Source organism: Oncorhynchus mykiss, chromosome 6 (genome assembly GCF_013265735.2).
Source record: "Oncorhynchus mykiss isolate Arlee chromosome 6, USDA_OmykA_1.1, whole genome shotgun sequence".
NCBI lineage: Eukaryota > Metazoa > Chordata > Actinopteri > Salmoniformes > Salmonidae > Oncorhynchus > Oncorhynchus mykiss.
Genome location: NC_048570.1, coordinates 73,330,402 through 73,356,674, shown reverse-complemented (window position 1 = coordinate 73,356,674; position 26,273 = coordinate 73,330,402). Strand labels below are relative to the sequence as shown.

Genomic DNA, 26,273 nt, shown 5'->3' with positions numbered 1-26,273 from the left:
ATTAAGCTACATTTTTCCAAATGGAGGCATGTTTCTGATTATGGCCTCGCATGGTGAGAGGATGATGTATCTACTCTATGCTCCATACGGAGGTCTGGTGGATCCAGGCCATGCAGTAGCAGACCCTGCTCTTGGGTTTATTTACAAGACAATAAGAGTCATCAAGCCTTCCTTTTCCCATCACTTTTTAAACTGCATTTACATACGAGTGATTCTCTCTCTGTTCTAATGGTTTTGTTCCGTCATAATAAAAAAGGTTCTGCTGTTCCTTGTGATCTGAAACCATGTGTTCCACAAATTCTCTCACTTAGAGCGCCCACAGCCATAGCAACCATGTCCACAGAGTTCTGGTTGAGAGAGAGTGGGCCTTGTTAAAGGCCCACAGATTGATGGGCCGGTAAGAAGTTTGGCCCAGTATTAGCACAGAACACAGAGCAGCAGCACCACTACCACTACTACCACTCATTTACTGAGTTATCAGCAGGCTGGGTCAAGAACCACTCCCAGTACTTAGGCAGTGGGCTGTAGGTGGGTGAAGTGAGGGGTGAGAGGCGGGGCCTACCTTGACTTGAGTGATAGGGCTGGAGGATCTCTTGTCGTTCTTCAGGCCGGAGGGGGAGATGGGCCCGCTGTTGTTGGGAGGCTGGGGGAGTGGCGGCATCTTGGCTCCAGGAGAGACCTGCATGCTGGCAAGCTGGGCGGCATACAGTTGCTGTAGAGAGGAGAGGGAGGAAACCCACAAGTCATTAACATCCAAAGCCAGACACCATTCAAAGCTTTTTCTCTTTCTCTCTTTTCCACTCTTTCTCTCTCTGTCTCTCTTGCTCTCTGTCTCTCTCTCACTCTCTGTGTCTCATTCACGTCTTCCTCTCTTTCCATGCCTGGCAGAGAACCTCCATCAAAGGTCTTTACTGTATATCAAAGCTTGAATCCAGGGAGAGACAGCAGCCTTAAAAACCACACAGCCATGGCTCTCATTCAGCACACTTGGAGCGCTCTTTTTCCACTCATCACAGAGAGAAGTTTTCAGACTCAACAGGAGAGAGACTGTTCTGCTTTCCCTCCACAGTAGAGAGGTTTCTGTTGGGCTTTCTGGTCTGTAATAGGACACTACTACACAGCCACCTGAGCTGGCCCTCTATACGCCTGCCATCCCACACGGTTAGAAAACCAAACCCAGTTGGACTCCCATCACAGAACACATTAAACGCATACATTATTCAGGCTGCACAAAGACCATTGATGTCATCATGCTTATTTTCCTTGCCGATAAATCAGTAACCAGTGGTGACTTACCACTCAGACGTGTGGTTTTGATGACTGGCTAAGCGTTTAATGACAATCACGTTTCCACACTGAAAAGCGGTTGAACTCTGTACAATATTATATGTGTCTACTGCTGTCCTGATTACCTGGCAGGCGCTTAGTGAACGGGTTATTAAGCATACTGATATGGCTTTTGAAAACATATTTAAAATAAAAGTTGTCAGACACACATCACAGAAAACGGTTTTGGGTCACAAACCGATAAACATCGTAATTTAAATAAACTTAAGATATAAGGAAGGCAGATTGTCTATCATTGATGAAAGCTGGAGGCTTTAGTGATGCCTGTTAAAACTTCTAGGCACTATGAACTAGAGGTCGACCGATTATGATTTTTCAACGCCAATACCGATTATTGGAGGACCAAAAAAAGACGGAACTGATTAATCGGCTGATTTTTATATATATATATTTGAAATAATGACAATTACAACAATACTGAATTAACACTTTTAGTTTAACTTAATATAATAAATAAATAAAATCTCAAATAAATAATAAAACTTGCTCAATTTGGTTTAAATAATGCAAAAACAAAGTGTTGAAGAAGAAAGTAAAAGTGCAATATGTGCCATGTAAAAAAGCTAACGTTTAAGTTCCTTGCTCAGAACATATGAATGCTGGTGGTTCAATATTCCCAGTTCTTCAATATTCCCAGTTAAGAAGTTTTAGGTTGTAGTTATTATTGGATTTGTGATGCGTCGACTATTTCTCTCTCTACCATTTGTATTTCATAAACCTTTGACTATTGGATGTTCTAATAGGACTTTAGTATTGCCAGCCTCATCTTGGGAGTTGAAAGGTTTGAAGTCATAAAGAGCACTGTTCTTCAAGCATTGCTAAGAGCTGCTGGCAAACGCAGTAAAGTTTGAATGAATGCTTATGAGCCTGCAGCTGCCTACCACCACTCAGTCAGACTGCTCTATCACATATCAAATCATAGGGTGGTGCAGTGGTCTAGAGCACTGCACTGCAGCACTAGCTGTGCCACCAGAGACCCTCGGTTCGCGCCCAGGCTCTGTCACAGCCGGCCGCGACCGGGAAGTCTGTGGGGTGACGCACAATTGGCCTAGCGTCATCCGGGTTAGGGAGGGTTTGGCCGGTAGGGATATCCTTGTCTCATTGCGCACCAGCGACTCCTGTGGCAGGCCGGGCGCAGTGCACGCTAACCAAAGTCACCAGGTGCACGGTGTTTCCTCCAACACATTGGTGCGGCTGGCTTCCGGGTTGGATGCGTGCTGTGTTAAGAAGCAGTGCGTCTTGGTTGGGTTGTGTTTCGGAGGACACATGACTTTCGACCTTTGTCTCTCCCGAGCCCGGACAGGAGTTGTAGCGATGAGACAAGATAATAGCTACTAACAATTGGACACCACGAAATTGGGGAGAAAAAAGGGGTTAAAATTAAAAAAATATTAATAATAATCAAATCATAGACTTAATTATAATATAATAAACACACAGAAATACGAGCCTTTAGTCATTAATATGGTCAAATCCGGAAACTATTCTTTTGAAAACAAAACTTTTTTTTTGTTGTGTAATACAGAAAATATTTTATCGAACGGGTGGCAACCCTAAGTCTAAATATTGCTGTTACATTGCTCAACTTTCGATGTTATGTCATAATTATGTAAAATTCTGGCAAATTAGTTTGCAACGAGCCAGGCGGCCCAAACTGTTGCATATACCCTGACTCTGCTTGCACTGAACGCAAGAGAAGTGACACAATTTCACCTGGTTAATATTGCCTGCTTACATACATTTATTTTAACTAAATATGCAGGTTTAAAAATATATACTTCTGTGTATTGATTTTAAGAAAGGCATTGATGTTTATGGTTAGGTACAGTCGTGCAAAGATTGCTTTTTCGGCAATGCGCTTTTGTAAAATCAGCACCTGTTTGGCGAAGTTGAATTAGGCTGTGATTCGATGATAAATTAACAGGCACCGCATTGATTATATGCACCGCAGGACAAACTAGTTAACCTAGTAATATCATCAACCACGTGTAGTTACCTACTGATTATGCAAAGACAGTTTTTTATAAGATAAGTTTAATGCTAGCTAGCAGCTTACCTTGGCTCCTTGCTGCATTTGCGTAACAGGTGGTCAGCCTGCCAAAAAGTCTCCTCGTGGAGTGCAATGTAATCGCCAATAATCGGTGTCCAAAAAGGCAGATTACGGATTTTTATGAAAACTTGAAATCGGCCGACCTCTACTATGAACATGTGAGTTATAAATCATGGTTATCTAATAACATTCAAATACAAATCTGACTTTCCACTATTATCCAGTCAGTTTGAACACAGCATAAAGAAGATTGTTTTATGATCAGATCTGGAGTTGATTATGTTTTTGTACTGACCCCTCTCTAAGAGACCACTAAGACCCACTCCCTATGTTGTCAGCGCTACTGTTTGCCTCAGGCTATTATTGATTGGCCACCAGGTAAGTGGTTAAATTGGCTTTTGTCCCGTGCTGTAAGTGGCAGGGGTCCGTCAACTAGGACTGCTGTCTCAGAGTGAGGGCTAGGTAGTGTACAATATGTACAATCATTCACAGCTCCAGACCAGACAGACACCACCTCATCACTCCTTTCTGGCTCAGAGTAGGTAAGCCGCTCTGTTTCTATGTTATTCAAACGGATGGCGTTGTCAAGGGGAATTTACTTTCTGTTCGGTATCACCAATCAGCATGCCCCGTCTCATTTCCTGGTTTGCTGAGGCCCCATACAGACTCCATTTGTGTGGATGGAAAATGTGGCACAGCCCTGGTGGCCTGTGTGCCCCACCCTCCATAGTGCAGACGCAGACCAAAGCCAAACAAAGCACTTTGTGTCCTGCTCACATATCTCCAGATATAAACATGTATACTCTCCTGGACCAAACTTTATCGTCACCACATACACGGCACACAAAAGGTTCATTCTTCTGGGGGACCCGAGGCGAACAACAGCACATGGGCAACGGAAATGACCGACTGATTATGTTCCCACAATGATAGAACTGCCCCCACCTCACACACAAACAGCCTTTTGTCTTCAAGGGGCCACAGAAATGGACACAACTCTACCCCCCACCCCAAATCCATCTCACTAATACAACGTTGAGTTAGTTTGAGCATTTTGTGTTAGGGTGACATAGTTGAGTTAGTTTGAGCCTTTTGGGTTATGGTGACATAGTTGGGTTAGTTTGAGAATTTTGGGTTAGGGTGACATAGTTGAGTTAGTTTGAGCATTTTGGGTTAGGGTGACATAGTTGAGTTAGTTTGAGCATTTTGGGTTAGGGTGACATAGTTGAGTTAGTTTGAGCATTTTGGGTTAGGGTGGCATAGTTGTTTGCAGAGGAGTTGAGCATGGTCCTCGTTGAGCTGCCTGACTATGTCTCTAGGCTACACGTGAGGCTCCAGTCTGTGTAGGAGCGGAGCGGAAGCCAAGTCTGTTGGACAGATGTTTGTTAACAGAGCTGTAGATGGGCAAAGCCCCTGACCTTGAGTGGGAAGAACTTTATTGTTCCGGAAAAAGAGCATAATTGGGTTTTGCTTCAAATTAGAGGCAGTCAGCCTGGCTTTTGTGAGGCCTGATTAGCAGGACGTAGCCATGGGGTGAGGAGCTGCAGCACTACCCAGCACAGGCAGACTCCAGGAGGTAAGAAACAATAAACACAATCAGGAGAGCAGGAAGACATGCAGGAGGGAGGTGTGACACGACACACAGTCCACCACTAACTAAACCATGCACCGCTCAAGGACAGAGAGGAGGTAGGGCAGAGGAGGGCTGCCACGTCTCCAGTGCATTTCAGCCTAGTTGTGTAAAAAGGTACGTGTTAACTAGCCGTGTACTAGGTGAAACAGAGGGGTGTGAGTTTGAGGGAGAGAGAGGGAGAGGGGGAGACAGGAGACAGCCTCTGGTTGACCTGACTGACTGACTAACACTGTCTCTGGCCAGGACACATGTTCCAGTCCCCTAACTGAAGGACATCTGCCTTCCCCATGCCCCACACATCTGCCTTCCCCATGCCCACACTTACTCCCTTCCCCCACGCCCCCCTCCATCTTGCAGGGCTGCCACGGCAGAAGGTGGCTGTTGGTAATGAGGGTCACACTGAAAGTCAATGGTAAGACAGTGATCATGGGCTGGGGAAGGGGCAGAGGCTGGGGACTGGGAAGAACTGGATTGGTGCCCCAGGTCCACTATGGCCAGCATGCAGCAGGTGGAGTCCTGAGTGGTCTCTGCTCTCTGCTCTCATCATCAGCAGTAGTGGTTTCACCCTGCACTCTCCTATTGCCACAAAAACAAACTACTCCCAAGCACTAAAACGCTTGACTTCACTGTCCTTACCAATTAAAATGGAAACGGCTATTGAGGGTAGGACTATGCCAGTGTTTGTATTGAGTGAGTGTATGTGAGAGAGCAAGAGAGAGAGAGAGAGAGAGAGAGAGAGAGAGAGAGAGAGAGGGAGACAGGGAGAGAGAGAGAGAGAGGGAGAGAGAGAGAGGGATAGAGAGAGAGAGAGAGAGAGAGAGAGAGAGAGAGAGACATTGTACATTGTTAAAACACTGTATATATATAATATATATATAATATGACATTTGTAATGTCTTTATTGTTTTGAAACTTCTGTATGTGTAATGTTTACTGTTAATTTTTATTGTTTATTTCACTTTATATATTAACTTTATATATTATCTACCTCACTTGCTTTGGCAATGATAACACATGTTTCCCATGCCAATAAAGCCCTTGAATTGAATTGAATTGAATTGAGATAAATAGATAGATAGATAGATAGATAGAGAGAGAGAGAGAGAGAGAGAGAGAGAGAGAGAGAGAGAGAGAGAGCTTTGACTATGTACAGACTCAGTGAGCATAGCCTTGCTATTGAGAAAGGCCGCCGTAGGCAGACATGGTTCTCAAGAGAAGACAGGATATGTGCTCACTGCCCACGAAATGAGATGGAAACTGAGCTGCACTTCCTAACCTCCTGCCCAATGTATGACCATATTAGAGAGACATACAGTGCCTTGCGAAAGTATTCGGCCCCCTTGAACTTTGTGACCTTTTGCCACATTTCAGGCTTCAAACATAAAGATATAAAACTGTATTTTTTTGTGACGAATCAACAACAAGTGGGACACAATCATGACGTGGAACAACATTTATTGGATATTTCAAACTTTTTTAACAAATCAAAAACTGAAATATTGGGCGTGCAAAATTATTCAGCCACCTTTACTTTCAGTGCAGCAAACTCTCTCCAGAAGTTCAGTGAGGATTTCTGAATGATCCAATGTTGACCTAAATGACTAATGATGATAAATACAATCCACCTGTGTGTAATCAAGTCTCCGTATAAATGCACCTGCACTGTGATAGTCTCAGAGGTCCGTTAAAAGCGCAGAGAGCATCATGAAGAACAAGGAACACACCAGGCAGGTCCGAGATACTGTTGTGAAGAAGTTTAAAGCCGGATTTGGATACAGAAAGATTTCCCAAGCTTTAAACATCCCAAGGAGCACTGTGCAAGCGATAATATTGAAATGGAAGGAGTATCAGACCACTGCAAATCTACCAAGACCTGGCCGTCCCTCTAAACTTTCAGCTCATACAAGGAGAAGACTGATCAGAGATGCAGCCAAGAGGCCCATGATCACTCTGGATGAACTGCAGAGATCTACAGCTGAGGTGGGAGACTCTGTCCATAGGACAACAATCAGTTGTATATTGCACAAATCTGGCCTTTATGGAAGAGTGGCAAGAAGAAGGCCATTTCTTAAAGATATCCATAAAAAGTGTTGTTTAAAGTTGGCCACAAGCCACCTGGGAGACACACCAAACATGTGGAAGAAGGTGCTCTGGTCAGATGAAACCAAAATTGAACTTTTTGGCAACAATGCAAAACGTTATGTTTGGCGTAAAAGCAACACAGCTGAACACACCATCCCCACTGTCAAACATGGTGGTGGCAGCATCATGGTTTGGGCCTGCTTTTCTTCAGCAGGGACAGGGAAGATGGTTAAAATTGATGGGAAGATGGATGGAGCCAAATAGAGGACCATTCTGGAAGAAAACCTGATGGAGTCTGCAAAAGACCTGAGACTGGGACGGAGATTTGTCTTCCAACAAGACAATGATCCAAAACATAAAGCAAAATCTACAATGGAATGGTTCAAAAATAAACATATCCAGGTGTTAGAATGGCCAAGTCAAAGTTCAGACCTGAATCCAATCGAGAATCTGTGGAAAGAACTGAAAACTGCTGTTCACAAATGCTCTCCATCCAACCTCACTGAGCTCGAGCTGTTTTGCAAGGAGGAATGGGAAAAAATGTCAGTCTCTCGATGTGCAAAACTGATAGAGACATACCCCAAGCGACTTACAGCTGTAATCGCAGCAAAAGGTGGCGCTACAAAGTATTAACTTAAGGGGGCTGAATAATTTTGCACGCCCAATTTTTCAGTTTTTGATTTGTTAAAAAAGTTTGAAATATCCAATAAATGTTGTTCCACTTCATGATTGTGTCCCACTTGTTGTTGATTCTTCACAAAAAAATACAGTTTTATATCTTTATGTTTGAAACCTGAAATGTGGCAAAAGGTCGCAAAGTTCAAGGGGGCCGAATACTTTCGCAAGGCACTGTATTTCCCTCAGATTACACAGATCCACAAAGAATTCGAAAACAAATCCAATTTTGAAAAACTCCCATATCTACTGGGTGAAATTCCACAGAGTGCCATCACAGCAGCAGGATTTGTGACCTGTTGCCACGAGAAAAGGGCAACCAGTGAAGAACACACACCATTGTAAATACAACCCATATTTATGCTTATTTATTTTATCTTGTGTCCTTTAACCATTTGTACATTGTTAAAACACTGTATATATATAATGACATTTGGATTGTCTTTATTGTTTTGAAACTTCTGTATGTGTAATGTTTACTGTTCATTTTTATTGTTTATTTCACTTTATATATTCACTTTATATATTATCTACCTCACTTGCTTTGGCAATGTTAACACATGTTTCCCATGCCAATAAAGCCCCTTGAATTGAATTGAATTGAATTGAGAGAGATAGAGTGAGAGGGGAAAAGAGAGAGAGGTAAAGAGTGAGAGAGGAAAAGAGAGAGAGAGAGGAAAAGAGAGAGCAATGGGGGTGAATAATGACCTCTTTTAACACAACAAGTTATGTCTATGATAAATGTAATCTTATGGTTTCAGTGCTATACTATAAATCGTTGGGGCTGGTAAAGTTTCCTGTTTTTCTGGATGTTTGACATTATGCTCCCTCAGCCATCACCCCTCCCCCATGGCTCTGCTGGGCAGGCAGGCAGGCACAGAGGTCCTACTGCCTGGGTTCTCCTGGGGAGGATGCTATTTCTGCCAGAACACAGAAACATGAACGAAAACTGAACAAAGCCTCTGTGTTGACTCCTACAGTATCCCCTTCCTCACAGAAAACAGTTAAAACACACACACACACAAACACACACACACACACCCTTCCTGCGACCCCGTCCCTCCCTCCTTCTCTCCCTCCTTCCCTTCCTCCCTCCCCCGTCTCTCCCAGAAGAGCAGAGCACATCTCAGCGAGCATGGATTCCAAATGAGCGAGCCAGGCCCAAGGTCAGCTTGTTAGCCTCTAGTAATTAAAAACAAGCCCTCTGGAGGCGGCAGAGGTTAAACGAGGAGGTTCACTTTTCTGCCTGCGACAACATTATACTGAGATTACACACTCCACTGATGTAGGACATCTCAGCACATGTCCAGACCATGCGCCCAGCATATTAAACTCAACAGAGACTATTTAGATATAGTATAGGGCATATATATAAAAGGCAATAGATCAATTACCCTTTTTTATGTATAAGGAAAACTCATTATTTTGCGTCTTGGATAAACCAATCCATTCGGAACAAAATAATGATTGTCAATCCCAATTAATTAGATTTGTGTTGTTTCAGCCTGGTATTCGTTAAGTTTCCACACTTTTAATTTGGTGTTAAACGAAAAGGAAAAGCAACAACTAGAGAGGAGCACTGATAACAGGCAGAGTAGGTTCAGTACGTAGGTTCTGCAATTTGTGAACTTGGGGCAGAGGAGGGAGAGCGAGGGGGATATGGATTGGGCTTTGGGGGAAAAACAGGGAGGGAAAAAAAAATTTCTCAGAAAAACAAGCTGTAGAATCTTGTTTGTTCTTAAAGAGAAGGGCAAGGCCAAAGCTCAGTGACAGATGCTGTAAAATACAGTGGCAGATTTGGAAAGCCTTCCTGCTCCCAGCCATTATGGTGCATTACACACTTACAACAACTGAGGCCTGGGATTCAACTCACTCTGATGCAACAGACACACTGGAATACATCTCTGCAGAGTATAAATGACTGAAAGAAGACACAGCTATTCTATACATCACGGCATTGTGTGTGTGATGTCTGTCCGCTGTTTGAGGCAGTGGGTGTTCTCTCTCTCTCTCTCTCTCTCTCTCTCTCTCTGTCATTCTCTCTCTCTCTCTCTCTCCCTCTCTCTCTCTCTCTCTCTCTCTCTCTCTCTCTCTCTCTCCCTCTCTCTCTCTCTCTCTCTCTCTCTCTCTCTCTCTCTCTCTCTCTCTCAGTCACCTCTGCCTTGCCTCTGCTGAGCAGTGGGGAGGACATGAGGGCATTAATTGTGCTCCGGTGCACCCCGCCGTTTAAAAGGCAGCGCAGCGCCAGCCCCGTTTGCCACAAGGCTTGTACAGGCTCATTGCCCAGGGCGACCAGGCAGGCTGACCCAGGCCAGGCCCAGATGTCAAAGAGTGGAGCCAGGCGTCCTGGTGCACTGTGCCGATGCTTTCCAGTATGGCCCAACATCTGTCTCATCTGCTGGCACCCAACCTGCTCCCCTGCTCTACCCCTCCTCTTTCTCTCTTTCTCTCTCTTTCCAGCCTGCCTCTAATACACACACACAAATGCACACACTCCCAACAACACAATCCTTCTCATCTTGGATCTAACTATCCTAGCCTAGCACTGTGTGGGTTCTTCAGGCCCAAAGCTCCTAGTCATCAGTCAGGCCCCTGAGCCAGCCCTCACATTCAGCGCCTCTCACTGCATTATCCACTCTGTCCATCTGTCCCTCTGTTCACGAAATAGTCTATCCAGCTGCTCACCTAGCCTTCCCATTAGCTCTCCTCCTCTCCACACACAGCTAGCACTGCTGCACTGCTCTGGGTTACCTTCAAAGACCACACTCCTCTCTTTTCCTCTCCTCACAAACAGAGAACCAGCTGCTCTCTCTCTCTCTCTCTCTCTCTCTCTCTCTCTCTCTCTCTCTCTCTCTCTCTCTCACTCTCTCTCTCTCTGTCTGTCTGTCTCAGTTTTTCTCTCTTTAAACTCAAAGTGAAAAGTGCTTCACTTGTTGTTGGTGATGGCAGAGGCCCCAGTCTCTCCACACATCCGGAGTACACATGCATTTGCCTCCAAACAAAAGATAATACCAGGTTTCCTGCTCTCCCTCTCTGTCTGGGAGTCTTTGAGACTCTGAGTCCTCCCTGTCACTCCAGCCGTCTCAGCCACTGAGTGCCCTCCACACGCATCTCTCTCTGCTCAGATCTGGTCTGGTTGTCATTGTAGCACATGGGCTGCTGCTTTTCATGTATTTATGACAGCGAGGCTGGAGCAGGTTTAGCATGGGGCCTGAGTGATACCATTTCCACTGTGATGGATGGTAATTGCAGTGTAAAGTCACCACTCAAGCAATTTAACATCCAATATTTTAAAGCTTAAGGATGTGGCGGCCTGTGTAATTTGGGGAAGAAAAGGAGCAGGAGTGACACACAAAGAGCATAAGAAAAGACATGAGAGAAAGAAAGAGGGTAATATACAAAGTAGGAGATGGAGGAGAAAGCAGGGAGATATAGATGAGAGAAAGGGGTAGAGCGAGATTGAGGGGCAGAGAGAGATAGGGAGAAAATGTGAGATTTGACAGAGTGAAAGCAGAGGCTCCTATTTGCTGCTCTCTCTGATCCTCTATAGAGAGGACACAGATGTTCCGCTTTATCCAATGATGATTTCTCTAAAACTGCTTAAACCCCAAAGTCTGGCTCCAATGATAAAAAACAGTCCTGTCTAAAGTTCCCTCCTGTTTATCACCCTGGTAAAAGGCCCCAACAATGTATCAGGCCAAAATCAGCTTTAAGGAAATTGTTTTTCAGAGGGCAATTTCTGGGAGAGGGGATAGCGTACAGACAACAAATTAAGTGCAACTCCAAATAGAAAATTAATTTGTGAAATTTAAGGAAATTCTTCTCTTGTTTTGTCCACTCAATTGAATATAGTGGGTGGCGGGACACATCGGGGGTACAATCTGAGCACAAATTCCCCTGTTAGGTGAGATGTGTCAGTTGTAATCAGGCCAGGACAGTCCAGGATGGAGCCATTGTTTCCTGCTTGTCCTGAGCTCATCCCAGGCCTGAGTGGACCCTAATGAAGAGGGGCACTCGGTTGGAGGGATAGTTTACACCTTCTCTCCTGTGACTCGTAGACGAGGGCCAATCTGTCAGGGAAGCACTGAGTGAAATTGCCCTGTGTACTGAAAATGCCTGGCGACAGCCTCTCCCTGCCAGCCACCATGGCCACGCCATCCCACCCTGTATTGACAAGCAAATTACACTCTCCAACACTCAAACGCACCGACCAAGATTAATTTACATCCATCAGCCCTAAACCTTTGTTACCATGGTTTTTTATGCCTGGAGAGAAAGGGCAGAGAGGAGGGGGAGTGAGAGGATCCTCCACGCAGGGCCCAGACTGTTATGACAGTGGAGATTGTGAGCGGGTGCGTGGCCAACATTAAGACTGACAGAGCGGCTAGCATCCCTGACTGGATGGCTGAGCACATTACCGCTGCTGCATTGTGGGAATTAATTCCTCCAATAAGATACTTTTTTAAGGTTCATATATTTCACAATCTAAACTGAGTAAATTGGTGAAAATTATACCTTGCCAGGCTGCTGACAGGGAGAGATATTTTAATTAGAAAGGCATGCTGAGCCAATGCCATGCAGGGGGAGGGTCCTCAGCCCAGGAAGTTGAAGGGGTTGCAGGTGAGGGGGGTTTGCAGAGTCTCAGTGCTTCCTGTCTGGTGATGTGTGAAAACCAAACTTAGTGATATGGTCATTACTGATGATCACACCCAGAACACACACACTTCTGTCTGACTGATCCTCCACAGGATCTCCTCGGCAATTAGCAGCACAGATGCTTTGTTAAAAGATTAGCATGTAGAATAAGAGCCTACACAGACTAGGAGAGACATCAGAAATACACTGCTGGAAAAAACATGATGACCCACTGGGCACAGTCATCAGTTGAACGTCTAGTTTTGATTTACATTTGGTTGAGTTGTCAACTAATGTGAATTCAGTGGGAAATCAACAAAACATGTCACCATGTCATTGGATTTAGGTTCAAAGTTGGTTGAAAAAAATACCAAATGACCTTATGTTGATGACTTCTTTCAAATCCAATCAGTTTTCTACATTGATTAAACATCATTTCCCAGTAGAAACTAACATCATAATGTGATGCTTCCTGTACTTACAGGTAAATGCACTGCTCAAATGACAGTAGTTGTCCTCTCACTGACAAGGAGCCACAGTGTAAGCCAGACAACTGCCGGACAAAGTGTCTCCTCATATCCTCTCACCACAAATGACACATCTCCTCTTTGTAGCACTGTTGTTCTTGTTGACTAAAATAACATATTGTCTGCTTCTTTGGTCCTGATGTGACTTGTGTGACACACACAGAGCTCCTGCTGTGTTCTCTCTTGGCGTCTCCCTCTGTTTCATTGGTAGACTTGAGGGAGATGGGCGGCGGAAGCTAACACTATTATCACTATGAGAGGAGAGAGAGAACTTAACTTAATCACTTCCATCTCTGCCTTCATATTCTGTTTTAATCATCCTGTCCCCCAGCGCTTTGTAGAAGAAGTGATAGGAGTCACATGGTTAGCTTGTTGATCCCAGCACTAGAGAAAAGGGCATGTTTGACTTGCCTTGCTGTTTTAAGGGGGACTCTATGCAGGGTAAATAGCAGCCGGCAGCCAGAATATACCACAGGCGGACAGGCTTCAATTAATAGGAATGCACCTCTTTTTGTTTACTGAGTTCTCTAAAGGTCAGCCAAGTCATGGTCTTGGAGGCTCTGTTTTCGCCCATTCCCAGGGTTAAATACGTTATCAGAATTAATGGCTGAAGCCCCCTCCTCACCCCAGCCTAACCTTCAGATATGTGGCTAGCCCATCTGACCTAGAACACAACTAGAAATAGACACTCAGTGGGGCAAGACTGTGCTAACCTCAAGCTTTCTCTATGATACGCAAACAGAGAGTAACACACACACACACACACACACACACATACTCACAGACACACACACAAGAAGAACATGAGCAGACTCATCCCACACCTTCCACGTTCCTGATGGGTCTTCCCATGGCTGCATGTCTCGCTGCGTGATAAAGCAGGGCTCTCCAGCTCCAACTGCAAGCATTGTTAGAACTTGCCAAGGCTCATTAATGCTGAGAGCGATAAGCTCTGAAGGACAAATTGTGCTCATGTATCAGCAAGAACAAAAAGTTACAAGACACTTTCCTCTCAGCCTTCCCCTCCTCCCTCCTCCTAGTCCTGTCTCCCTCTGGTTTTGTTTTGTTTCAGTCCAGGCTATCAGAATCCTGGCTATCTGAATCCTGGCTACCAGAATCCTGGCTATCTGAATCCTGGCTATCAGAATCCTGGCTATCAGAATCCTGGCTATCAGAATCCTGGCTATCAGAATCCTGGCTATCAGAATCCTGGCTATCAGAATCCTGGCTATCAGAGAGCTTAATGTTTAATTGCTATCAACAGCTTATCACTTTTGTTGAAAAAACAGGGGCCACAAAAAGCAGGCGCTTGGAGAGTTGTTTTTCTTTTTCTTTCTTTTTTTCGCTCTCCTTTCTCCTTTGTTTCAAAGGCAGAACATTAAAGTCTACTGACGATCCTTATTCAAGTAGTTTCAGATAGCCTTAAATATTTATGATTACAGTTTCAAAAGATATCCTCAATCTTCATACTTCACAGAACTGCAAAGGGCGCTTTGATAATTTCTTAAGCAAGCAGGCAGGAGTAATAGCATTAGTGTAATTGTACAGAGGGTTTCGCTGCTTCCATAGCCATTCTGTGTAGTGGTTATGTAAATAAAACTCAGAGAAAGTAACCTGGGGAATACATATTGTCAATTTGGATAGAATTGCATGCTCGGGCCTGGAGAGGAGCTGGATGGTAATAGTGCTGATAATTATAACGGTAATGACTATGAAGATGGAACCTAGATAATTATCTTTATTAAACAGTATAGCCTGGGGTTAGCCCCTGACCCCAGTTCAGCTCTAACAGCTTCATGTGAACGCCCCTGCAGGGCTTTGGAGCCTATCCCAGCATTCTCTCCTTCTGTTCAGGAATCTCTCTCTCTCTCTCTCTCTCTCTCTCTCTCTCTCTCTCTCTCCCGCTCTCTCTCATGCTCTCTCTCATGCTCTCTCTCCCGCTCTCTCTCATGCTCTCTCCCGCTCTCTCTCATGCTCTCTCTCATGCTCTCTCCCGCTCTCTCTCATGCTCTCTCTCCCGCTCTCTCTCATGCTCTCTCCCGCTCTCTTTCATGCTCTCTCTCAGGCTCTCTCCCGCTCCCGGTCTCCCGATTACATTTAGACTGCACACCCCTCTGTCTGCACACAACACATACTGCTTTAGGTCATACAGTGTAATGCAGGAACATCAGAGGTCTGTATTTAACTTTCCTAATACAGTAAACAGTCTCTGTCTGATAGATTCTACAGGAGGTGATTAAGGTAACTGGAGTGATTTTAATTCCCTCTAATAACTATTATCATCCTAACTCCCATCTCTGGTGGAGCTATGGGGTTAAATCCTCTATAAAACAGGGTAAACTGCATGTGTAAGGTGATAAGCTTGTAGGAGCTAGGGCCTCCAGGATTATTTAGTGTGCAGCTCACTACTTAGCATACAGCTGCTTAGCCGTTTTTCTGCCCTGGGCTTGGCAGGCGTCCTGAGCAGCATTCTTTGTGGTAGCACATACCTGAAGCTGGAGGGGGCTGAGTCCTGACGCTGCCGCAGCTGCCATTGTGGATGGAATGAACTGCACCGGGTAGTTGTCACCTGTCGGGGGGAGAGAACAATGTGCACAGGTTGAGACAATGAGCTAAGGGAGCCGGGCCCACAGCGGCCAGGCATGTGCCAACACAGTCCCTGGGACCTCTTCTCCCTCTCCTCTCCTCCTCTGGGCCCTTGGCTACCGGCCCAAACATCTGCACCAACAAAAGGCTCAGCTGGGCCGACTGGAGCAGCATTACTCAGGAACGAATCCCTCCTCACCACCCCCCTCCTCACTAACCACCTCCTCACCACCCCCCTCCTCACTAACCCCCTCCCCACCACCCCCCTCCTCAAACTCCCACTCCCTGCTCTCCATCTCCACGCTGGAAACCAACAGGCACTATGAAAGGTGTGTGTGTGTGTGTTAAATATCTGTGTGATTATAAGTGATTACACAGAGGAAGTGGCGTGTTCTCTCAGGCATTTGTAGGCATGCCCTGCTATTGTTTGACACAACATTGTTTGTTTGGCAGTGAGAGTTTTGGCAAACAAGAGAGAACAGTGCTTTAAGAAACTAGTTCGAACAAGTGTGTTGTTACAATAACACGGTTAACAAATAACATTCTTATCTTGGTATCACAACAATCTAACCAGTATGAACGACTCTTTTTATATCATTTTTATTTGATTGATTTACAGTGCCTTTGAAAGACAGGTATGAAGTAGGTGGAGTCTATATGATTGATGTTGTGGGAGCGTTGAGTGTGTCACTCAGTACCAGAAGCCTTTACACTCAGCCCAGTGTGTTCAGACAGACAGACAGACAGACAGACAGAACAACCCCAGTGAGACAGACGGGCCAGGCCAGTAGTGTAGCCTACTGGCGTGAGGGGAGCGGAGAGGGGAGGGGAGCGGAGAGGAGAGGGGAGTGGAGGGGGGTTGACTGAAGCATGCGTACTGAGGGGGAATTGGCCCTAGTTCAGACCCCACTTCCGCCTGTCACTTCATATGGAGCCATTAAGCCACAGGCATGAGGGTACATGTCTGTACTTTTGAGGAAGACACATTTCAGTTGAATGCATTCAGTTGTACTGACTAGGTATCCCCCTTCCCCTTTTTCTTCCTTCACCCTCACTTCGCAATCGTGTACAGCACAGCACATTGTGATACAGCCAGGAAATTCAATCCCCATTTAAGGCAGGGACAAATAAAATCCGGCCAGTGAAGTGATTTCAAATTGTCTTATAGGAGGGGTGCGGTGTGGGTCGTTACTACCCGCATGGCTTTTCTCTCTCAATGCATGAGTATGCCATCCCTCTCTCTGTGCAGAGGAGGAGGAGTGGGGGAGTTCTGTGTGACTTCGGGGGGGGGCTAAATGACAAGTCATGTGAAACCAGGGAGGAAGTCATGTGAAACCAGGGAGGGGTCAGCTGCCAAGAGAGGACACCCCCGGCACTGTACTGGGGGCTCTGGAGGGGGGTCTCGGGGGGTCTAGAGGGTCCAGGGTGGTATGCAGACTCCAGTAGACTGGGTGTGCTGCCAGCCTGGTGTCAGTAATGAAAGAGAATCAGGGTTTTAAAGTGTGCTGCTGTCCTGAGGACGGCTGATCCCATGGTCAGGCCTGGGTGATGGATGATCTAGGAGGGTTAAACAGGGGGGGGGGGGGGGGGGGGGGGGGGGGGGGGCAGATGCTGCCATGGCTGTGTCAGAGCTGGGGACATAACTCTGGCACGCTATGGATCGGGTGTTTGTTGTCACTCCTGGAACTGCTGAGGGATTAGATGGATGGATTCCCTTCATCATGACAAGTCGGCTGCCGGAGCCCTGATGCAGCACAGTGACCACTGTGATACAAACAGGATCTCTCATCCACAGTAAACCAAACTCAAGGGTGATTTATGTCCTGTCAGAGCTTACATACAGAGGGTCCTCCATAGGAATTAACCAGTAATTTACCTCTGATATGGTCGGTACTACCAACAAGACCAGTATCAAAGACATTCCCTGTCCAACAAGACAGATGGGGCCAACGAGCAGCTAGCTGTTCAACATCATAATGCTATAGAGAAAGAGAAAGCAGAGACAGACAGGAGCTGCTGAATGAAGTTTAAAGGTCTGTGATGGTAATGGTGGAGAGAGAGGTTCATCTCATCCTGCATTCCTTTCTCAGCCAGGTGTCATGCTGAAAAACGGGCCCAATTAAGTGGAGTTGTGTGGGACTGAACGGCATTGGGCCCTGACCCTCTAAATCGGTGAGCACCCTCATATCTAGTGCAGGGCCCTCCAGCTGCCTGGAGCCTGGGCTTGAGGACACCACAGCCTGAGAGCCTGGGCTGAACACTAATGAAAAGGAGTGGGTAGGACCATAGAGCAGGGCCTGATGCAGGAGAAGGGAAAAGCCTCTCTCTAACAGACCTCTTCACAACTGGGCACCTGATGCCAAGGGCAATGTAAAATATTCTGTCAGAATACTAGAGTTCTTTGAAAACAAGTGGCTCTGGAATGATTGTTCAATTACTAACTCTATGCCCTCTTTCACTTTCTCTGTTTGAAGTGCTAACAATGTCTCTATCCAGCTAAACAAGGCGGTGAGAAAGTTGGTGCTGAACAACAATAGAAGGCCTAACACGTGTGAGCATGAATGGCTGACACAGATTCCATGGAGCTCTAATGCAGCCACTGTATTCAGTCACAAGAGGGACAAGCAAGTCGGTTATTGTGCGGCGGCAGAAATAGAAATGTAGCAGCAGTCATTCCAGCTGGATGTCTGTGTGTGTCCTCATCATAGCATAGGGACCCAATGACCATGGAGTCATTCTGCAGGACCATTAGACTACTATCAGAGTGAATGTCTCTGTGTCCATGCAAACAGAGCGAGCTAGCGTCTATTTGTTTAAAGGATGACCTGCGTCTCTGCTCTGCCATGCAACGTCAGGGCCATTGAGCACAGTGTGCAGACGGAGAGATGGCACGATGCTACGACGCTGGCAATAGTTCTGTCGTCGTGGCAACACCGCGGGGTCGAGGTCATAAGCAGTGGTCCCTGGGAGGGTCTGTCTTATAAAGATGACATCAGATTAGTGTGCCCTAGCGTGGAAGCGAACGCTTGGCCACTTCCCTAGTCTTCATGGAGGGTGGACACAGCAGCATCCTCTGATCTAGCAGATGGGTCATAAGGTAGGATCTTGCGTTGGGGGTTGAGGATAGTAGAGACGTTAAGCTACTTCAGTTGATCATGGTAGTCATTGGTAGTCATTTTCAGACCTTTTTCCCTTTTCTTTATGAATAACTCATGAATAATTCAGGGGTTGTGTGTACACATGGCGACCCATGCATGCCGTGAGTCCATAATACCTTCTGGTATTTGTACTAAAACATTTTCCATGTCAAATGTATTAAAGAAATCGACAGGCAAAAGAATCCCCTCAGGCGCTGTGTTCCAGCTGTCATGCCTCTGTAGTTCCAAAATAGCTGACTATTTTTTTCATCCTGTGGCTTTATGGTAAATGTATTAGCTGCACTACCACACCTTTTAATGTTCTGCTATTTACCTGCTGACTAGACTAGCCAATCTTACTCCACCCCCTCTGACTTCCTCCAAGTCCTGGAGTTACCTCAATGTTGTGACACGACGCTAACAACAAATGTATTTCTGAGAGCATTCAGGACAGACAAAAAGAGGCCTGGACTTTCCCTCCCCCCAGGTCGGTCGGGGAGATGAGAAAACCCTTGCATGTGCAATTTTACTTTACTTCCATCCGATAGTCAATGTTCAGCAAGAATTAAACTGGAATACCCAGCCATAGAGCTAAGGAGAGAGGATGTGTGGCTGAGTCCACTCCAGGTCAAGGATCTGCCTGAATATTTAATTATAGAAGCCCAGAGTGGCACATCTTTAATTCTCAGCAACAATGAGCAGGGAGTCAAACAACAAGTCGTAGCAATTTCCCACAAATTTGTTTTGGGATTTGGAATGTGTTGCGTGTCGAGCCATTCTCTTTCTCCGTTCGTCACACAAAGGGAGAGGGAGGCAAGCTGCTACAGGCAAGGGGAGCAGAGGCACCTCCGGGAGGGGGCCTTCACCCTTCAACCCCACAGGACAAATTACTGTATGCCTGGGAGACACTGGCCCTCCTCTTCCTCCTCTCAATTTGACACCTTAACCCTGACTCTTCTCTTCTCTTCTTTCTCCTACTGTCTGTCTGTCTGTCTGTCTGTCTGTCTGTCTGTCTGTCTGTCTGTCTGTCTGTCTGTCTGTCTGTCTGTCTGTCTGTCTGTCTGTCTGTCTGTCTGTCTGTCTCTGTCTGTCTGTCTGTCTCTCTCTCTCTCTGTCTGTCTGTCTCTCTCTCTCTCTCTGTCTGTCTGTCTGTCTCTGGATGAGTGACATGTGTCAGCTCATCTCCATAAAGAGATACAGAAGGACAAGACACTATCTCAGAATAGTATGTCTGGACATTAATACGGTCCTGTTTCTGGTGCTATCACATTCCACAATATGCAGTATGTTTAAATTGACATCTAAGCTGTACATAATCCTTTGAGTGATTGATGAGTACAGTGAGAGAGTGAGGGGGTCAGTGAGTACCTAGGTAGAGTACTGTGTTTCTGCAGCAGGCAGTTCCCTCAGCATAGTGATTACAGCCAGAGAAGTCAAGACACTTTCATGTTGAAAAGCTGTTTACATTCCACTGCTCCTTTACTCATATCTATTGTTGAACAGGCATGCTGCCTTGGAGTTGAACACAGAACCCTCCCCAAGGCTTGGCTCCATTTACAAGGTGACATAGAGTACTGTACGTCATCTGCCTTGGCCTTACTGACTACACTTTTATTTGATGCCGTGTGGAGACTGGAATATGTGTATTGTACGGATCCTATGATAACTAGGGCGGTGAAAATTAACATTACTGACATAAAATACATTGCAAGTAAATGTATGCAATATATAACCATAATAAATATGTGGGATAGAATATATTGGGAAAGGCCCTTCATCAATGTCCCATGCTGTCAAAATGAACCTGTGTCTGTGAGGAGGAGAACTGCATGTACATAATATTGAGAAGTAGACAGAGAACAGGACAAACAGAGACACAGGAAGAAACAACAGAGAGAGAGAACGAGAGGAGCATACCTGGCTTGTAAGAGATTCCCGGTGGGAAGAGAAAGCCCTGCTGGGCTGCGGCGGCTGCTGCCAGGGTGCGCTGGTCGTGTGGAAAAATGGGAATCATGAGCGGAGGCATGTGACCCTGGACCTGCTGAACAGAGAGAGAAGCTGAGATCAGAGAGAGGCCTAGCTGAGCTGCAGACACAGAGCAGCACACTGAGGCAGGCAGGCAGGGGGAGAGGAGAGGGGAGCACAGAGCAGATCACAGCCTGGCCTAACACGTCCTGACAGGGGGCTCTGCGGCTCTGACGGCCCTCGTGTGCTCACACAATACCTGGCCCGGCCGCGTCTGTTCCTAATTCCTCCAACACTATTTCACATAGGAACATCAAAGGACCCTGCTGCACGCGCATTGTCCCCCCCCCCCCCCCCCTACCAAAGGACGGGAATTGAGGTTACATTATGTATTTGAGCACCTGTAGAGGGCTGTGTGGCTGTATGGTGTGTGAACGGCGTGTGTACGGTGAGTGGGATGACCGATGGTGACAGATACAGACTGGTATGGGAATGAATCAACAAAATGTCCTCAGTCTGGTTGCTGTAGTGTCAGTGGTGTGGTGAGATGGGAGGTCGAACCATAATGCTTTATACAGACATGTACAAACAGACAGGGACACCCTCACACAAACAACCTGCCACCCTGACTGACAGGGGAAGATGAGCTCAGATATACAGCCTCTATCTCATACTTTTTGGAGGATCATTTATACAGACAATAAAAGCCCAGGCGATCCGGTAATTTACAGCAACCGGCTTTCAGCCGCTGTCTGTTTGTGATATCTCATCTTAACGTCCAGAGCCATGCCCTGCCCCCCACATATCCTACACGGCTCCTCAAACTGTCTAAACTGTTTCAGTCTAACATTATTAACCTTCACTGTCCACGCTGAAGCTGACTGTCCTGTTCTGACTCTCTACAGCAAGAGGATAAATATGTGCTCTCGCTGTGTGTGTGTGTGTGTGTGTGTGTGTGTGTGTGTGTGTAAGTGTTTTTGTGTGTGTAAGTCTGTTTGTTTGTGTAAGTGTTTTTGTGTGTGTGTGTGTGTGTGTATTGTTAATGTCTCTTAGAGGCAGTGAATTGTGTGGGGAGCTTCAGAATGAGACACATGCTGAGAGCTGAAGCAGACCCCAATCTGACTGTGATCCTCTGCTTCCTGCCTGCCGGTGATAGGGTGCAGCCAGGCTGTGTTGGGCCTGCGAGGGTTAATCTAGCACCGGGCCAGCCCACCTCAGGGGAACCCGCCTGGAAAACGGGTTAATAAAGGTCAGCCCCCAAAATAAACACTTTACAGAATGTTTCTCCATTCATCCCTCTTTAAAATCAACTTGCAATAAAACGGGTCTGGGTGCAATTACTCCCGCAGCATTGGGGCATGAAATCAACCTGCTTTGAGCAACGACTTTTCCCCCACGTTCTAGCTGAGGTCTGCTTATGATCTCTGTCTGCTCCCCCTGTGTGCCCTGATCTGGTGCAGCAGGGCCCGTTCCCCTCCGCTATATGTCCTCAGGACCACTCTATCGATCTGGCCAGAGGTGCAGAGGTAGACTGAAAACTAAATAAATAACACTTTCTGTCTACGGAGCTTTTCAACAAAGTGCAAGTATAGAAAGTACATTAGAAAAGGAATGGAGAAGCATGTCATTTCCTTTTTTCTTTCCTGTAATCTGAAAAGTATTTCTGTAAAATGTGCTGCGGCTGGAGAAAAGTCAATAACCTGGGAGACTGGTGGAAATGACCTTAAATAAAATGTATTTTTTTGTGGAATTGGTGTTCCAGGTTTCTAGGCAGAGGGGATGAAAGATGGCCCTTGGCCCCGCATGTATAGAACATATGGAAAAATGTCCCAACATGAGTTAGAGCCAGCGACAGGTGAACAGGTACACTGGGGAACAGGGCCTGCCCTGTGTTGGAGTGTTCGTTCTATAAAACCAGATGAAGTAAGTACTGCACTCACAGTGCAGAGAAAGACTCTCTCCCTCCCGGTAATGTCAGTCTACCCTCAGGAAGGTTATTAAGGTTAGTCACAAACATAATTGCAATTAACCTTACTCGCACTAAACTAACAAAACGAATCAGGCTAAAGCCAGGGTGTTACACTGAAACAGCTGCTCCAAATGTGGAGCGTAAGTATTATTGTAATAAGCTGAATACACTGAGCTTCATAGATTCACAACACATTTAATCAGAATTCTATTACTCCATAGCTATTTATCACTGATAAATATTTATCTTAACTATTCCCTGTCATCATTGTTTCAAAAAGTAATATCATCAGTTTAGTTGTCTAATGAAATCAGACGTTTGTTCATACAAAAGACTGAAATAAATGTGTTTAGGCATGTCGACACTAATTACTGTAGAGATCACTCTAGGAGCAGAAGGAGATTCTGTTCAGATATGCCAGATAATTGGAATCTGAGTGAAAATCTATATCAAGAAAGTACAGTGTCAATCAGACAATAGCTAAACTCCTCAAATATCCTGAATGTTGCCTACAAACAAAGCTGTAAATGAAAAGGGAAATCTCTCCAGTGACAGCACTGTGTTGTTATTGAATAGATATCACAATAAAGAGATTTACCCAGGCGAGAGGAAATATGAATGTGTATCGGGGAAAATAAGTGCATTGGGTTTGAATGTTTGTGATTTACAGTAATGAGCACTGTGCATTAAACTTTCATTTACTCTGCTAATTTCAGAGAAAGGGAAATCAAATCTGGAGAAGCTTCAAAGTGCCAGCTAATAGTGGAAGTCTAGCCTTCAGCCTGTCAATTAACACATGGCACGGTAGTTCAGAAGACAATGCATTTATCAATTTACACACTATCACTCTCATTTTCCATTGACTGGAAACAACCGTGAAAAAAGCATCAGAAGAATGGCAGTTATGAGGATACGTTGTTGATAAATGACAGATCAGCTCCCAGACAAAATACCATTTCAGTGTGTGAATTTGTGTGTGTGTGTGTGTGTGTGTGTGTGTGTGTGTGTCAGTTTCTCCACACTTTGTGGCAACACCCAGACCCTGAAAGAGTTACCCTCAAGTTCATCAGCCTGTCGGCTGGGACCTCAAACTATTCCTATTGCCAGGAGGATCATGAGGAGCCTGATAGAATGAAGTGGAGCAGATGTGAGCAGAGCACTTGGGCCGCGTCCTCCCCACTCATTGTTACGCTGGCACTGTTCCCTCTTTGTCTTAGCACTGCTAAGCACTGGATAATACCATTTCACGCCATCTGCCCCAACGCTTCATTAAAGATACATGAATGGGCTATCTTATGAGGAACAGGTGCTATTGTTAGTCCCAGAAGACTCAGCACTGAGGATCGGACTCTGAATACTTGAGGAAGAGCATCTGTAGTGATCAGTCAGACAGATAGTTGGCTGGGGCTGCTCCCTCTGCCAGCACACGCACCAACAGAGGTTTCCAGGGGTGAGAGAGGCCTCTCAACCGCCTTGCAACATGTATCATCAATTCAGATGACCTGATGAAGTCTGTACCAGTCCAGAGTGCAATCTGTTTCGCTCTCAACGATGTGCTGGCATAATGAGAAATGGCACTGACTCTCAGTTTTAATTAGATTTAACACTGTGAACAATATTTTAAATAAATAGAATAAAAAAAATAACTCAAATATATCTGTGAATATAATAAAAGACTGAATCAATGTCATTAGTGGAAGCATTGACATCAGCACTACAGTGTTGTAATGGTTTACAGCAGCAGCTAATCCTGGGGTCAGCCAGTGCAGAGAGCAGAGCCAGCCAATGGCCTGGGATTGACCATGGTCAGATTACCATTACACGCACTCAGAGTAAGAGACAGGGCAGACATGAGAGAGAGCACTGGTCTTCTCTCATGTCACACACACACTGACAGACACACACAGACACACACAGACACTCACACACACACACACACACACACAGACAAACATGCGCATGCAAACAAACACGCGCATGCAAACAAACACATACAGGTGCAAATGGAGATGTACAAGCCATTACTGTGCTCAATAGGGCCCCTGTCAGCACCTATGCTCCTCACTGTCTGGAGCGGTCTTTAAACAGGGCCCAGGAGACACCCTGCAGCACTACCGACCCAGCCCAGCAGGCCCTCCCGCACCCCCAAACACTAACACAGTCTGATCCACACCAAGCGTCACTGGGATCTTGTCCTCTTTTAAAGGAGGAGGGGAGTTGTTTTAACATGTCCAAATTCCCACAATGTTGACAAGATGAGACAGAAGACAGAAAAGGAAAGGAAAAAAAGTGTGATTTTGTCTCAGATTTTGTCTCATTTTGTCTTAAAAGTTTGGAGCTGCTGAGAAGCACAGTGGGAGTCTCTGGTGAAATGTCTAAGCGGTAGCTGACTGACACCCTCCGACGTGCTACCCAGATGTGTTTGGAGGAATATCAGACCTGTATGTGAGGTTTCATCTTTATTCATTTGAGAGAGAGTCACCCAGAGTGTATCAGTCTACTAACATGACTTTGTGCAGTGTTACATTATAAAACTAAATAGTCAATTAGGCAAAACATTTGCTAGACGTTCTGCCACAGCTCCAGCAACCCCACTTTTCTCATCTTACCTGAGGAGTTAGAAAATACATTGGGTTGATATAATTTGACCCAGAGAGGATTGGCTCCAGCTGTTACTGTAAGTGCTGATAGTTGACACGGAGTTACCCCCCTACTCTCTACTGAGTCACACACCAAACACCTGAGAGTGGAAAGCACCTTAGGAGCTCCATTTGAAGGTAAAGCGATCTACAGGAAGCTGGTAGCCCTGGCTTCATCCCCACAGAAAGCACAGTAACTGACACCAGACGGCCATGTGAACTCAACACCCGGCCTGCTTCTGTGCTACTGTGCTGCTGCTACGGAGAGAGAGAGAGACAGAGAGAGAGAGAGAGAGAGCTGGGCGAGTGCTTTCTGGAGCACAACCAGGAGGAAAATCACTGAATGGAACCACTCATGTGCTCTAGAGTCTGTGCATTACTTTGTTCTAGAGAGGTCAATTCATAAAACAATCCCAGAGATCCCCAAGAACACATTACTCCCACATCACAGGTCATTTATCAGTTAACCGCACTCCTCCAGTGTGACCGCACTACAGCTTTACGCACTAATCCAACACAGGCTCTGACACACACAGAGGCACGGGCCCTCATACATGTACACACACACAGGCACATGCACACTCACAAAGACAGAATGTGACAGCACAAAAGGTTGCGCGCACACACACACACCCACACACACAGTCCAGTGTAGTTGTGTTATCAGAGTCCCAGACATTGTGCTCTGTTTGGTGTGTGATGGTAATCAGGCCAGTGGATCGATAGCGCTGAGCCAGACTTTGATCCCTCAGCCTTGTGGCTAGCTGGTATTGAGGCCAGGTCCCCACCTCCCTCCCCAAAACCTCCCTCCTCTCCACCTGCCTCCCAGACTAGAGAACATTGTTCCCTCTGAAATGTGATCCCAATCTACTACAGAGGTCCAGGTCAGCAACAAAAGGTCGTTGTCCTGGACATGACTGTGACCCGTCTCCCCCTCCCTCGGACCCTGAGACCTAACATTTAGCCAGCAGGTAAAAGATTAACATCGTCTGCCAAAGGACACAAGTCATTCTCTATTCTGCTGGAGA

At 45.8% G+C, this 26,273-nt stretch overlaps 1 protein-coding gene across 19 annotated transcripts in view; it reads right to left on the bottom strand.

Moving 5' to 3' along the window:
- LOC100136290 (SOX-LZ) overlaps positions 1 to 26,273 on the bottom strand; it is a 201,271-nt gene that overhangs the window by 35,575 nt on the left and 139,423 nt on the right. For all 19 annotated transcript variants that reach the window (XM_036979115.1, XM_036979122.1, XM_036979116.1 and 16 more), the window contains 3 exon segments: positions 20,590 to 20,710; positions 15,439 to 15,518; positions 563 to 712 (listed from right to left, as the gene is read on the bottom strand). In XM_036979115.1, the coding sequence (XP_036835010.1) occupies positions 563 to 712; positions 15,439 to 15,518; positions 20,590 to 20,710 (351 nt within the window).